The 15,714-nt window shown below is 36.0% G+C and overlaps 1 protein-coding gene across 3 annotated transcripts in view; it reads left to right on the forward strand.

Moving 5' to 3' along the window:
- Sntg1 (syntrophin gamma 1) overlaps nt 1-15,714 on the forward strand; it is a 409,578-nt gene that overhangs the window by 288,029 nt on the left and 105,835 nt on the right. For all 3 annotated transcript variants that reach the window (XM_041657058.1, XM_041657057.1, XM_041657059.1), the window contains 2 exons: nt 12,089-12,191; nt 12,823-12,905. In XM_041657058.1, coding sequence (XP_041512992.1) covers nt 12,089-12,191; nt 12,823-12,905 — 186 coding nt within the window. The remainder of the gene's footprint in view (nt 1-12,088; nt 12,192-12,822; nt 12,906-15,714) is intronic.

Here is a 15,714-nt window from a genome sequence, read left to right on the forward strand (position 1 = left end):
GTTTAATGGTTGCATTTATGAGTATATTTCCCATCACTGAGTAAAGATAGGGAAAAATCAATAAAATGACTAGGGATCTAGTAAACATTTTACTACATTTAATATTTTCTGATGAGTGGCCTATGTGGACTCTGTCAATGTTGATAGAAAAGCTTCTTGAAGCTTCATTTAGAAAGGGCAGGATCTCACAGACTATTGCCTGCTTTCATCCTGTTCTGCCCACAAAACAAAGGGTACTTCCCAAGACTGATTAGCCACAAAGTAACTTCAGAGTACCTAACTCCCAAGCTGAGGAACTTTGCTTTGTGTGTTAAACGTGCGAAACTTAGTGCTGAATGGTCCTCTGATGGAGGAAGGTCATTGGATAATAAAGAAACTTCTTGGCCCTGATAGGTTAGAACATTGGTGGGTGGAGTAAACAGAACAGAATGCTGGGAGGAAGAGGAAGTGAGCTCAGACTTGATAGCTCTCCTCTCTGGGGCAGACACGATGAAGCTTCGACCCAGGATGGACGTAGGCTAGAATCTTCCTGGTAAGCGCACCTTGGGGTGCTACACACATTAATAGAAATGGGCCAACCAGTGCTTAAAAGAATACAGTTTGTGTGTTATTATTTTGGGGCATAAGCTAGCCAGGCGGCCAGGAGCTGTGTGGCAGGAACGCAGCCCGCAGCTCCTACTACAGTCCTCCTTCTGTATCCCTCTGTTCCTCAGTCTGTGAAAAAGAAGTGTAAAGGAGTTTCAGAGTTGTTAAAATAGAAGTGCTGTCCCGAGGCTCTTCCAGCTCTGTCCTTTCTGATACTTCACACAGTGTTTGAATGTAAAGCACAATGAGAGAATTTGAATTTTTCAAAAGTCTACAATCATTGATCCCCAGAGAAAATATACATAGTTATGTAATTTATACAAAGGCAGCATTAGCAGCACAGAAAGAAATACTTATTTTTTTTGCTCTATTTTTGTATGTCTAAAAGGGTGTTGAAGGACTTTGTGTCTAAAGGACTGTTACCTCCTTCCCAGAACAGGTCAGTGAAATGATGCTGTAGAGATGAATGAACTCTTTAGAGAGAGAACTTTATGGAAGCAGATAGGAAACAATCGTCATCTTGAAATATGGTTTAAAATAAAATGTGCCTTCAAATAAAGTTTGAAAGATTTCTCATTGACTTTTTATTTTTTTGAAATTGTATTTTAATTTTATTTCTCCCTTCTCTAGACGTCTTCATATTAATGACCTCTTTTTATATATGTTATCATTGCATATAGGGCAAAAATAGTACTACATAGATAAATTACTATAGAATATATGCAATATATATGTATCTATATTTATTTATATAATACTAAATATAATGATTTTATTTCATATATGTTACTTGTATATATTTGATCCGGGCTGATTGTTTAACACTGGGATAGCAATTGATGTGCTTTTTCCTGAAGAAAACACACCTCTTGTTCTCAGATTTATTCTCTCTACTACTTTGTTTAGGGTTGAAGCCTGATAGGCTTTCAGCCAACCATTATTATCTGTTCATTACTTTAGATGGAAGTTTCTGTTCCGCCTGATCCTGCAGCCATTGAACCCCAAAGAAACACACAGAGACTTCTATTAATGATAAAATGGTTGGCCTATTAGCTCAGGATTCTTGCTAACTAGCTCTTGTAACTTTAATTAACTCATGATTCTTGCCTATGTTTAGCCATGTGGCTTGGTATCTTTTCTCAGTAAGGCATTCTCATTTTGCTTCCTCTGTGTTTGACTTATAACTCACTCTCTGTCTTTCCTCTTTCCAGAATTCTCTTAGTCTGGCTGTCTCACCTTTACTTCTTGCCTGGCTACTGGCCAATTAGTGATTTATTAAACTAATATGACTGACAAATCTTTAAATGTACAAGATAATTATTCCACATTTCCCCTTGTTTTTCATTTTCGAAACAAAAACTCTAAATGTAATCTTCTATGTTTAACTTTTTTCCTGATCATTTTCCATAACTACTTTCAACCAATACTCTAAGCAAAGACAAACACCCATAATCCATTTTTTTGGGGGGGGATGTGGGCATAGTTTTCTAAGATACTTCCTGCTGATTATGAACGCTGATAATCTTATGGGGACCCAAAGAAAATTTAGGAATATGGTCAAATCATGACTGGAGAATTTTGTGAGGCTGGATTATCTAAGGCAGCAGTCTTGAGGCTGTTCTGGATATAGAACTCAGAGGAAACTGCAGCAGGGGTGCTTTGGATACATTGATTTAATCTACATGGGAAGTATAAAAAGACAACATCTCCTGAATAAATTGGGACTATGGGGACCATGGGAGAGGGTTGAAGGGGTGGGCAGACAAAGGGAGGGGAGCAGAGAAAAGTGTATAGCTTAATAAAATAAAATGAAAAATAAACAGAAAAACATCTGAAACCTGTTAATCGTGGATTCTGAAGCCTGTGAAAGAGGCACACCTGTCTGTACTTTTAGCGGGAAACTTTACTAATGACCTACCATTAGTGTAATACTCAAACTCCACCAGATGGATCTGAGAGGGAGAAGTAAATGAGCGAATGTATGACAGCTTTTCCAGCTCTCTCCGCAATTCCAATCTCTCTGTGTTCTTTGGGGGGGCACACGTCCCAGAAGCAGCACTGATGTGGGTGTACCTCTGTATATATGTTGCTATTATTGGTTGATAAAGAAAGTTTATTTGGCTAATGACTTAGCATAGTAAAACCAGGTGGGAAATCTGAACAGAGATGGACTGAGAGAGTAGGAAGAGTTGAGGAAAAGCAATGTAGCTGCCAAAGGAGTAACATACCTCACCAGTAAGCCACAGCCTGTGGCAATACACAGATTAATAGAAATAGGTTAATAATTAGCATTAGCAAGTAAGATGCCTATGATATTGACCAAACAATTGTAACTGATAGTAAGCCTCAGTCAGAGTGGTTATTTTATAACTGGCTGAGGGAACTAGCTAGCAGGTCTCATGTGTGAAGAGAAAACCAGTCAATTGTGATTCGGTGGGATGGAGAAAAGTCTTCTGCCTACACAGTACTTACCTTTAGCTGCCAACTTTTCTGCGTAGCCGGGAGTTGGGGAAATTGGTTTATCTGTCTTGGCAGGATGGAAGCAGCAATTTTCCCCATATTGTGTTGTCCAGTCCAGTCAGGGTCTAGTCAGCTGAGGTGAAAGGAAACTTTTTGTTGTTTGGCTGGCTTTGTCACATCCAAAGCCAGCCTCCAGGTGGAAGTTCTTCTGCAGCAAGCCATCTTCTTGCTTTTTTGGTATGCTACAGGAGCTGGAATGTCTCTCCATCATAAGAATTTATTATTATTATTATTAAATGCCATACTCTTAGATCTGTAAAGGCACCTTAGGATCAGGGTACCTTTCCATGTCAGGTGTATGTAAATTAGACATACAAGTTAAATTTGGACCAACAGTTTATACAATCAGTCACTGCTTACCAATGTTATTAGAGGCAAGAAGATGAGAAGGAAGATTACAGTCCCTAGTTTTCAGCCGTGGTCCTGAAACCTAGAAAAAATAAATTGCAGTGGTGCAGGTGGAGGCTGAGAGTCAGCAAGGTGAGAGAAAGCCAAGAAGGAGCAGAAGAGAAGGGCTCAAATCCTTTGAACTCATAGTGGCCCAAAATCCGTGTGAGACTGAATGCGGTCTGAGTAGACACCTGCAGGCGGGGTACCTGAGAAGATATTCCAGGGCCCATCTGTACATGATTGATCCCTCCAGTTAATTTTGGATCCCAGGACCCTTCTGGTTTCTATAAAAAGATGAGCAGGTCACACCCACAGAACAGGTTGGGGCTATCGTCTTCGGTTCAGCTTTGCCTCCAGGTGCCAGGAGCACTCCTTATTGGTCTGTGTACTATTTTTTGTTTCTTCTTTTGTTTGTCCTCATTCTGCTTTACAAGATTGATGCTGATAATACGGCACAGACTCAAAGCATGGCTCTTTTGACTTTGATACTGAATCACTTTGGGGGGTTTGGGTCTAAAAAGGGGTATCTTTTCCTGGAAGGGATGAAGCAAGCAATCTTTACCCGCCTTAAGCATTTCTTTTAAAAGAGAAATGTTCTTGGTTCATAGCACATGGGCAACATGGCAGGCAGGGCCAGGTTTGCTCTGGCAGGTCATATTAGCACTAGTATGCTTTTATGGATGGGGTGACTGGGCTATTCAGCCTCGTTGTGACAATGTAGCAATGCTGGCAGCCACAGCTTGCAAAGGGCAGATGTGCCCAGTAGGATTTCAAGTTTTAAACAGAATATCTGGGGTTAATTACTTTGGCTAGAAACATTAACAATCTTTTGCCCCCATGCTGCACACAACTCTCTTTCCATGCTGGTGGGCCGTGGCCTTCCCTGGGAGTTGCCCTCCTCAACTGCTGTCCAAACCTGGTCCACAGTCTGGCTTTCTGGTTTCTAAGTTACAGCGAGCATGTTGTGATGCAGAACAGGCTGTTACAGCTCCCCGGATGTGTGGGGTATGCTTTTGTCATTCAGATACCATGGATTATAAACATTATTTAAAGGGGTTGCATGCTTCATGCTGCTGCAGGTTTTTATGTGTTGATAGAAATTTAAAGTTATTTGACCATATTAAGTTAATTCTGGTTAAAATTTTTTTATTGGTCTTGTTAAAAATTTTGTCTATTTCTCGAGAAAGTTATGCATGCTTGTCTTGTTGGAAAGTTTAGTCTGTGTTTCCTGGTGAGTTTATGAGCTTTGTTGCAAGCATGGAGCTGAAACAGAAATGCTTTGGGTATTTTTACTGTCTCTGTCACCTACTGCTGTTGTGGTCACATTTATCGGCATGGCTCAGAATTTATCTCTCAGTATATCTCGTCACTGGATTCGGGGTAGCAGGATTTCAGATGTCTTTTTGATATAAATAATGTTAAAACTGTTTTATCTCTTTCTTTATGAAAAAGCTGGCTCTAGAATTGGATTATGACTCTTTCTTTGCTAAATGCAGGCATGCTTATTTAAAAGTTTCCTCTATGTTACTCTGCCAGTTGAGCCCCTGACACAGTGACAAGGGAAAGAAAACAAAGCATAACAGACAAAATAAAATTTTGGACTTGGTTTATGTAAGCATTATCTGTTTTAATATCTTTAAGTTTCTTTTGTTATATATGGTTAAAAATCTATTAAAATTAAATAGTACTAATTAAAATGTCAAAACTAGTAACAGTAAAAATTGACAATTTAAAATCCATACACAGGAAACTTTAAAGGAACCCTATGACATGATTCTAATTTGGATTGCCACCAATTTTTAGTCAGTCTCATGGCTGTTTGCCATTTTGCTGGAGTAAAAAAAAATGGATGTCATGATTTGACCATCATGTTGATTAGAGAAGACTGTGTAAAATGGACCTGACTAGGAGACAGATCTCCAAAATAACTTAATTTGGGATAGATTTTATAAGACAATTCATGACTTGTCCAAAAAACAAGGTTTATAAGAAAAATAAGATTTAAAATAGTAAAGCTGCACCTCAATGCTTTTGTACTCAAAAATGTACTTTGTTCTGTCAGCTAAACATTGTAATTTAAATGTCACATAGGTAATAATGATTTTAAGGACATGAAGGGATCATTGAAAACAGCCGGGGCTTGCAAATATAAGGCAGGACTCGAGTCCCAAAGAATGTGCAGTTGCAAGGATGGACCTTAGCAGTTTTAGAAATGCCAGTGCCAGGTGATAGTCACCAGAAGCACCAGGTACAATGAAATGGAACAGGCTATGTATTGGTTATTGAGGGTGGGTACTTTATTTTTGATATTTCAGGAGGGCATTTAAGACATATAGTCATCCTCCTGGATATTAACCTTCATCAGGCGATGAAAGGAGACAGAGACAGAGTCCCACATTGGAGCACCGGACTGAAATCCCAAGGTCCAAATCAGGAGCAGAAGGAGAGAGAGCACGAACAAGGAACTCAGGACTGCGAGGGGTGCACCCACACAGTGAGACAATGGGGATGTCCTATCGGGAACTCACCAAGGCCAGCTGGACTGGGTCTGAAAAAACATGGGACAAAACCAGAGATGTTAAATTTTTTAAGAAGATTTTAAAAATATTTAAATTTATAAGGCTATGAGACAAATTAAATATTTTATATTGTTAATATTTGGACTTAAGAGACTAAAAATTAGGGTCACAGCCATTATCATCAAATGCTAACCAGAAACAGGTGTTCATTTATTATTATTATTATTATTATTATTATTATTATTATTATTTTGGTAATGCAGAAAGATAATGACCGAAGTAGTCTGGCAAATGGCTTGGAACAATTTCTCAGCCCATTGAGTCTTGACCCTTAGTGGGTTAAAAAGACCTTTTGACAGGTGAAGCCTAGGATCACATGAATGTCAGATGCTTGCATTAAGATTTATAACAATGACAAACTGTAGTTGTAAAATTGCAAAAAGAACAATTTTCTAATGGGGGGGGATCAACACAACATGGGAAACTATATTCAAAGGTCAAAGCATTTAAAAAGTTGAGAACAAGTGGCTTATAAAATGTCTCCCCTTATTTAAGAACTATTCAGGCTTAAAAATATGTGTCTAGCCTTCTTATCCTTGCTAACTTTGCTAAGCTTAAGTGATTTGGATAAACTGACTCATATAAGTCTTTTATGTTTCACTAAAAAGAGCTTCAATTCAAAATCATTATTTTTAAAAACTAAACCTGACAGAAATGTAATATAAAGTTCTAGTTTTATAAAAGCTGCTAAATTATTTATTGTAGAAGGTTAAAAAAGACAAGTTAATAGCTATCCTAATAATGATCAAGTTTGTGAATTGTTGCCAAGCTAAGTACTGCTGATAAAATTAATGACAGGGATAAATATTACTTAGTTCTCTGAGCCAGCATGTACTGTGGTATGCTAATAGGTATCACAGTTAGCCAATTGTCCTGAATTTCTCATGGACCTGACAGGGACCAACCTTAAAATTCAATTTTAAGAATGTGGTTGGTTACTTCTGTTACGTTTGTGCCAGTATCGAACTAGTGGACATATCTTGTAAGTGGGTTGTTATTGTAGCTCATGGGCAACGTAACTGAGTGTCATTGATGCCCGATTTTTTCCTCCAGTAACGTGTATAGCACATTCCAGCATTAAGAATGAACCAGTAGAGAAGAAACTTTCAGTTAAATATGAGCTACATTTCTCAACATTCAATGACATGAGTAAACAGTGTCTTCAGAAGCAGAGATTTGGCATAAGATTGAAAAGAGGGAGACAATAGTATTTGCAATAGTTTGTAATGTTTAATGTTTTCTATGGAACTCATTTGTTCAAGCACTCAAAATTTAAAAATGCATTTCTGATACTGGTCATTTTGGTTTGTAGCATATAATGTTTAGTTGTGATATTGCTGAGATTGCTTCCCTCCTACCCCATTATACAACTCCATATAAATGCCCTTTAAATATGTATATATTCAAAGAAGTGTCCTACAATACACGGCTTCAAAATGGTTTTTCTAAAGATCTTTAATGTTAGCTATTCTTCCTCATATGTCCTTCTTCACCTGCCATCCGATCCCTATCTATTAATCTCCCTATTCTAACTTTCCTTTTATAATTTTATTAAATTCTATTCACAAGTGTTTGAATTTTAAAAGACCATGAGACTTTAAAGTTATACTATATTTTGTATTGTCATGCTAACATGTCATAATGGAGATAAAACAGAAAAACATAATAATATAACAAATATATAACTATATTAAATAAAATATAATAAATATATAAATAATATAATAATTAATAAAGTAAAAATATAATAAATATAATACAATAAATCTAATAATAATATATTTGTGTGACATGTAGGCAAGGGTTCCATTGTGGTAGTTAGTTTTTGTTAATTTAAAGCAAACTAGATATACCTGGAAAAAAGGAACCACAGTTAAGGAATTACCTCCAAAAGATTGGTTTGTCGGAATGTGTATAGGTTATTTTATTGGTAAACGATTGATATGGGACAACTCAGACCACCACGGGCAAAGTCATTCCTGTACAGGTAATCCTTTATTATATCAGAAAGCAGGCTGAGCAAGACATGGAGAGCAAACCACTAGGCAGCACGTCTCCATGGCCTCTTTTTAAATGTTTGCTTTCAGATTCTTAGCTTAAGTTGCTGCAACCCTTTAATACAGTGCCTCATGTTATGATGACCCCCAAAATAAATTTTTTGTTGCTGCTTCAACCACACCTTTGCTGCTTTTTATGAATCATAATATAAATTTGTCCTATGCATGATACCTGATATAAGACCCCCATGAAAGGGCCTTTCAGTCCCCAAGGGAGTTGTAGCCCACTGGTTGAGAACCAGTCCTGTAAACAGAATAAACCCTTTCCTTCTCAAGTTTCTTTTGGTCAGTAGTTTAGCATAGCAATTTTTAAAAAGGCAGACCAAAATCTATGAAATTATGAAAGAAAAAAATTATTAATAAAAATCCTGAACCATAGACTAAGTAAACACAATAGACATTTACATCTTCAATCCAGTTAACTATGAAATAAACATTCATATCAGAACCCTATGTAACATTTTTTGTAACAATAAATCATATTTTAACATAATTTAGGGCTTCATATATGTAATAAAATGAAATATTGCTTCCTACCTTATTAGGTCATTATGAAATATGAGCTAGAAATCAAAAGTAATAGGAGACATACTAGCTAAAAGATATTGAAAAATATGTTATTCAAAGAAGAGTAGTCAAAAAATAAATCAGAGAGAAAACTTTTAATATTCTAATCCTTTTTAATTTTAAAAATTCCTAGAAAATTGAAACAAATTATCAGAACTTTTGAGATACAATAAAAGTGGTCTTAATCCTTGGACTTCCCATAGGTCAGGGAACCCTGTTTGCTCTTCGAGCTGATGAGGGAGAGGGACTTGATCGGGGGAGGGGGAGGGAAATGGGAGGCGGTGGCAGGGAGGAGGCAGAAATCCTTAATAAATAAATAAATTTAAAAAAATAAAAAAAAGTGGTCTTAAGACCACAGGTTATAGCTTTGGGTACATACACTAAGTAATCAGACCTTGTAAGAATCTAATAATGCCCTTCAATATATTAGGAAAATAGGAATAAACACAGTTGAAATAACAGAGATCACAGAAAAATTCATGAAATTAATGCAATATAGTCTATAGGAATACAAAGAATCAATTAAATGTAGTTGGTCCTTTGAAAGTAAATACAGTTGAAAATTACTAGGCTAAAACAGAAAGAGAAAGTGAAAAATCAATTTCTATGATGAACATCAATGCAAAAATTATTGAAGAACTTTCAAATCGAACACACACTTTTGGCCATGATGAACATTGATGATGTATTAGTTACTTATCATTTGTTGCAACAAAATACGTTAGAAAAGTGTCTTGGGGAAGCTAATTTAGATTTCCAGTCTCATAGCTTATGTTCATCATGGAAAGGGAGAAGGTGTGGCTGTCCCCATTGAATTTACCTACTGTCAATAACTTGAAAAGTTGAGACACACAGTAGCCTCTCAGGTACTCTAACACTGACACACATTGATATATCTGTAGAACCTTGGAAGAAGACATTGTTACACCTCAGAGTGTTTTGCTTTTTATTCCTGCAAAACCACTACCACATGAGTGATGCAGCCAAGTTCTATTGCTAACTCATGATGGAGCCTGGATCAAATTTTAATCTGTTTCTGGCTCTCAATTTTGAGAAAATACTTCCTAGTGATTTGTTTGGAGAGATTGGAAGGCCTTTAGTGGTTTCTCAAATTAAACACTCTTCTGTCAAATTGACTTGCATTTTCAGAAGATTAAGTTGATTGATGGGGTCTTGCCCTCAATACCTTTCCTCTGGTATTGTTGAAGTTATCTACTTTTTTTAATGGTGTTAATCTCTTTAAATATCACAGCTATTTTCACGAAACTAGCCTTTTTGTAAACTTTAAGCTACCTCAAGACAATTCATTTCTCCCTTTTGAATTCAGATTCCTATTTTTTAACTCAGTGTACTGTTCTGAATTAGCACCCCCATTAAAAAATTGACTAAAGTAATTATCATTAATAGCCATATTTTCATAAGCCTGGAAAATTCTGACTCTGTCTTTCTTCATTTAGGATGATAGTGTTCACAGTTTTTTTAAAAAATTACATGTATCAACTCCAGAAAGTCTGATTCTGTTCTTATTCAGTGTTTATTACACATGTGTACTTATTTTTGTAAACTCTTTATATTCTGAGTCAACTTAACTTTTTAATATGATTAATTACACAAATTCAGTTTTTAATGCTAAATAGTGCTGCATTCTTAGATTGAACTCCACCTGATCAAGAGGTAGTATCTTTACATATTTTGGCATTTTATTTATTTAAGTACATTTAAGAATGGTTCACACGTGTGCATGCTGTCTACCACTGAATCTCTTCTCCCTGGGGATTCAGTGTTCCTAATTCTCTAGCAAGGCTCTCTTCTTTACTCTAAAAAATATTCTACTCATGCCATTATACCTTTATGTTATATTAATTCTGTTTTAATAATTTTATGATTTGATATTTCTTTGCTTAGTGTTTATACCATTTCAATTGAATTTATACAAATGTAACTTTTTGCCAGATATTTTAAAGGTAATTTTATAGTCCTTCTCAAACCATTCTAAAAGGCAGTTTGCCTTGTCATGAACTGGTTAAGTTCTCTCTCAACTGTTATTGTTTTGCTTTAAATAATTTTTACTTCATCTTCACTAACTTTTTAGAATTGTGTTAGATAATTGTTAAAGAAGATCCTATGTTAGTTCCCTATTTTTTTAAGTTTGGAATTAACTGTTAATTCACAGGTCTGGCTATGGATCCTTTTAGACTATGTAGTAAAGAGTCTACTTGCAACGTTTTGTTCTGGTTGATTGATCTTTTTCTCACAGGAAATCCAACCGGTTTCTGCTTTTTTAGCCTGAAAAGATGAGAGAGCTTTCCAGATCAGCGTCCTGGTGTCACTTATTAGGGAAGGGTTGTTTTAGCTGGAGGTTTCCCTTCAGTCAGCCCTTGCACTGAGGGAGGGGGCAAGTTGATGTTAATGGTGAACCTTCTTTACCATCCTAGGCTTTTTTCTTCAGGGTGGGTTTTCTGGAGTTTCAGGATGAGAAACTCTGACCTCTGTTCTGGCTTCACAGTCTCTCTGTTTGTGAAAGAGGATTTAGGGAACACCATGAAATCCCCAACATGAAAGAGATTGTCTGTTGATGAGCAATTCATGTTTTTGTGTTTATTTTAACCACTTCTTCATTAAAGATTCCTAGATCTATCTGTGGTGCACATCAAAATTTATAATCATACCCATGTTTGTGAGATTTGCTACAACTACATTGTGACTTACACATCTCCAACTCAGCCTTTCATTCTTTTCTTACGTTGATTTTCCATTGATTACCTTTTATTGCATAGATTTTTAGGCTAATCATAACTGTTTCAGCTGAGAAAACTTGACCTACTTCTTCTATAATTTCAAATGCTGAAAATTACTGATGATCCCAAATGCTTTTGCTTTCTCAGATTTTCAGGAAAAAGAAAAGCTTTAGTAAAATTTCGAGGAAGGGTTTTTATAAGTTGATGAAGCTTTACAAAAATTCTCTGGTCTATACCAGCAATATCATTTTCCTTTTACCATCAAAGATTACTCAGTTTTACACTATAAAAGAGATACCAAATAAATAGCAAGTAAATTAACAGATATACTGGCTCCAAAATTACTCAATGTCTGCAATTCCGTATACCCTATGATCTCATCTCTAACACTGCCTAATTTAAACTTGACTCAAGAGGTGCTCCGTGGATGTGACTGAGAGATTTGCAGTACAGCTTATAACACTGCAGCAAAAGGACGTGTTGGGTCTATGACAGCATTCTTGGGGAAATTATCCTTTTATCTTTCTCGGTGTTTCTAGTAACAAGAGAAAACCAAGTGGTGGGAAAACAATCAATATTGCCCAGGACTGATAATTATAAGAAATTGTGTAACTAAGGATGGCTACATTCTTTTCACCTTTTCTGTTTGCAGGTCCAGGTTCTCCGGAACGCTGGGGAGGAAGTGACGCTGACGGTATCATTTTTAAAAAGGGCACCTGCTTTCCTCAAGCTCCCACTGAATGAAGACTGCGCATGTAAGCATTTGTAGAGTGGAGTGAGGAATCCCAGCACTGCATTTACTCTCTTCCCTCTCTTCTTTCCGACCAGTAGTTGGCATTTTTTTCATAGAGTACAATGTGATATATTAATACACGGACATGCACATTGCATGTAGTCACCAAATCATGTGGCATTAGCTTCTCTTGCAAGATAAGAGTTTATAATTTCTGTATGTTGAAAATATTCACACCTCTGCTTTCTGGTAATAATGAAATTACCCACACTGCTATCCCCTGCATTTTCATTACACCCAGCATTTTACTGTGCTCTATCTGATTCTTAGCATTCTTATTTCTTTGGAATAAATGCATTTTCAGAACATTTTTACATTATTTAAAACAATTTTTTCTTCTTGTTGAGGTTTTCCTTTCTCTCCCTCTTGCCCTCTCTCCCTCTATCCCTCTCTCTCCCGCTATTCCTTTCTCTCTCTCTCTCTCTCTCTCTCCACACCTATGGTCACTTGCCAAGTTCTAGTATTGGTGTAAGTCAAATTTCTTTGTGTTTTATTTTCCAATTTTATATTATCATCGAAAATAATTATACACGGTCGTTTTGGAACAGCATGACATTGTAACCTGTAAGATGTTATGTTTTTGTCTCTTGTAGGTGCTCCAAGTGACCAAAGCAGTGGTACCTCTTCTCCTCTTTGTGACAGTGGCTTGCATCTCAACTACCATCCAAACAACACAGTAAGACAGCTGGATACAGTTGAAACTAATAAGGATGGCCTAAGAGCAGAATATACCTGTATTTGTGGTTTGTTAACACCATTATTTTTTTCTGAAAAAGCTGTACTTCTTGCTGACATCACTAAGATTTAAGTGATAAGATGAGCCAGAAGGAAAAACCAACAGCCAGGTTTTTTGTGCATGGCATTTTTAAATCAGGTGTACCTTATTAGTCCTCTGGCCGTGCTGGAGACTGGACTAGGACAAGAAGAGGAATAGAATCATATTATTTCAGAGATTTGCATGCCATATAGAGTTTCAGGAACTACATGATTTGACAGGATTTTTGACTTTTATTTTCATACCAGTTAGGTAAATATTTCCATCATTTGTTATTTTTTTATGATCTTTAACCATATCATGAAACTCCTACAAATAGAGAAAATTTTAGCATATAAATTATGATAAGGAACATCGAATATCAAACTGTGCATTCAATAAAACATGCATTAGCACTCTAGTTTTATTGAATTTAATTAAATTTTTAGTGGTGAATTTTCCACATTTGTTTTTGAATAAATTAGCTATCTTTATTAAATACTTCTGAAATTTCTTATTTTAGTATTCAAAACACATGTTATAAAGAAAAGAAAACTAGTCACTCTGTTTATATGTAGACTTAAATATGAACTAACCTTGCCGACCTTAAGTACATATTAATTTTTCTGATCTCCAATAAAGCACTATTCATCCAATATTAAAAGCGTTCATTTAATTAAGGAATTTTATTTCAAAAGAAGCTTCTGAAAATTTGCAAGTCCAAACAAATTTTGTTGTTCCTGATTACACTGACCTTATTCCATAGCTAGATGATATAGGTTTTCCAGGTTAATTACCATATTTATTTATTCATTTATTTTGTAATGAGAAACATTTTTATAACTTGTAATATAGCATGAAAGAAAATATCTTACAGTTTTTTTATCATTATATTTGTCAACAATTAGGAGTTTCATTATAATGTTTCCATACATGTATATGACATTCCATGGTTACACATACACATACACATGCGTATCTCTATCTATCATCTCTATCTATCTATCTATCTATCTATCTGGAACTCTATAACATTTTATTATCCTGTTCTCCACTGATTTTTATTATTATATATTTATAATCTTCTATCTTTTTTCCTTTCCCACCCCAGATGCCATATATGAGAAAAAATATACTTTTCATGTTGTGTGAGACCAGATAAAGCCCAAACTACTGATCATCTAATGTTTCCAGGATCTGAGTGATTTAAAACTCTAATTTTCAAGTGAGCAAAAAATTACACATACAGAAGCAGTGATCTGATCAATACAAATGACAAATGTCTTGCGTTGTCCAATCAACATGTGTGTGTGTCTGTCTGTCTGTCTTTCTGTCTGTCTGTGTTACTTGGTTGGATCCAGGGCTTCTTTATGTTAGGCAAGTAATAAGTGATATTACACTGAGTTTCCCTGGCCCCATTTGTTAACACATACACACACGCACACACATACACACACACATGCACACACGTGCACACACGCACACACACGCACACACACATTTATAAATTGTTGCTCACCATTGTTTCCTTGGTGCCCATTATCCTCAATTATTGTGCTTATGCTGGTGCTGTGAACAGCTGTGTCCTTTCATAGCTGATCGCTCCTTTCAAGTGTTTCCCTGAGAGTCACGGGCCCCTGAAGTGAATTCAGGTTTTCTGTGTGATTTGCGTAGAGGAAGGAACAAGAATGGCTTTCTCTAGATGATCAGCAGAGGAGGTGGAACAAATATTTTGACAAGATATTGGCTATAAAGCCTAAGCTTCCTCCAGTCTTCCAGGTTTCCTCTGAGATTCCCCATTAGTCATGTTCAGAAGACAGAAAACCCACCTCATCTGCTTCAGCCCTGAAGAAAGGTGTTTGTTCATGTTCTTAATGTAGATTTTGTCTGAAGTCCTTTATCTCCTCTGCAGTAATGGGAAGCAGAGAAGTCAGGATGAAAGGCTTAAGAGAAGGAATCATTATGGTTTGCTACTCATTGCATTGTTTTATATAGAAATAGCACTATTATTCTTTAGAAACCTGTAATTAGGACATAGCAATTACATAATAATAATTACATATTATTACTAAATCTGCAGCCTCACTATTTTCATCATAGACAGTTGTATAGAATTCTGAATACAACATGACATATACATTCCATGCTACCATAGGTTTATTCATAATGTATTATTATTTTTATCATTAATGTTGAAATATATTGTTACATTGATAGATGTATTTTAGTGTAATGAAAGTCTATAATGGTGATATAAAGAAGAATCAACGTACAAATTCAAGCAAAACATATTATAATGAGGAAATATTGGTGTATTTCCATCAAATAAAGTCTTGCTGAAATCTAGAGAGGCACTTAATGGGGTATTACAGGAAGTACTTAATTGTGGTTTCTGGCCTCCAGAATGTTAAATACCTTTAATAGAAAGAACGAAAGAACTAGGGAGGTGTTAAGACTCTGAACATGGATGTAGTTGAGATCTGAAAGCTGGAAGACTATAAAGTGAAGGTGGCTCTGCTCCTCTTGGTGCATCTGCTGATTCTGTCTTCTGACCTGAGTGCAGTTGTTCAAACCAATTTCCCTTCCATGCTCTGGATAAGCTTCAATACAAGAGGAGAGACTAGAAACTCTTCCTACTCGCAGATTTACAATTATCTTCACTATTGTTTAATAACAAAGAAATTGTATGGAACTGCATTTTGAACACCTATGATTTTTTGTTTTTGGTTTT

Source organism: Microtus oregoni, unplaced genomic scaffold (genome assembly GCF_018167655.1).
Source record: "Microtus oregoni isolate MIOR12 unplaced genomic scaffold, Mior012 000008F_ref0000371, whole genome shotgun sequence".
In the NCBI taxonomy this organism is placed as follows: Eukaryota; Metazoa; Chordata; class Mammalia; order Rodentia; family Cricetidae; genus Microtus; species Microtus oregoni.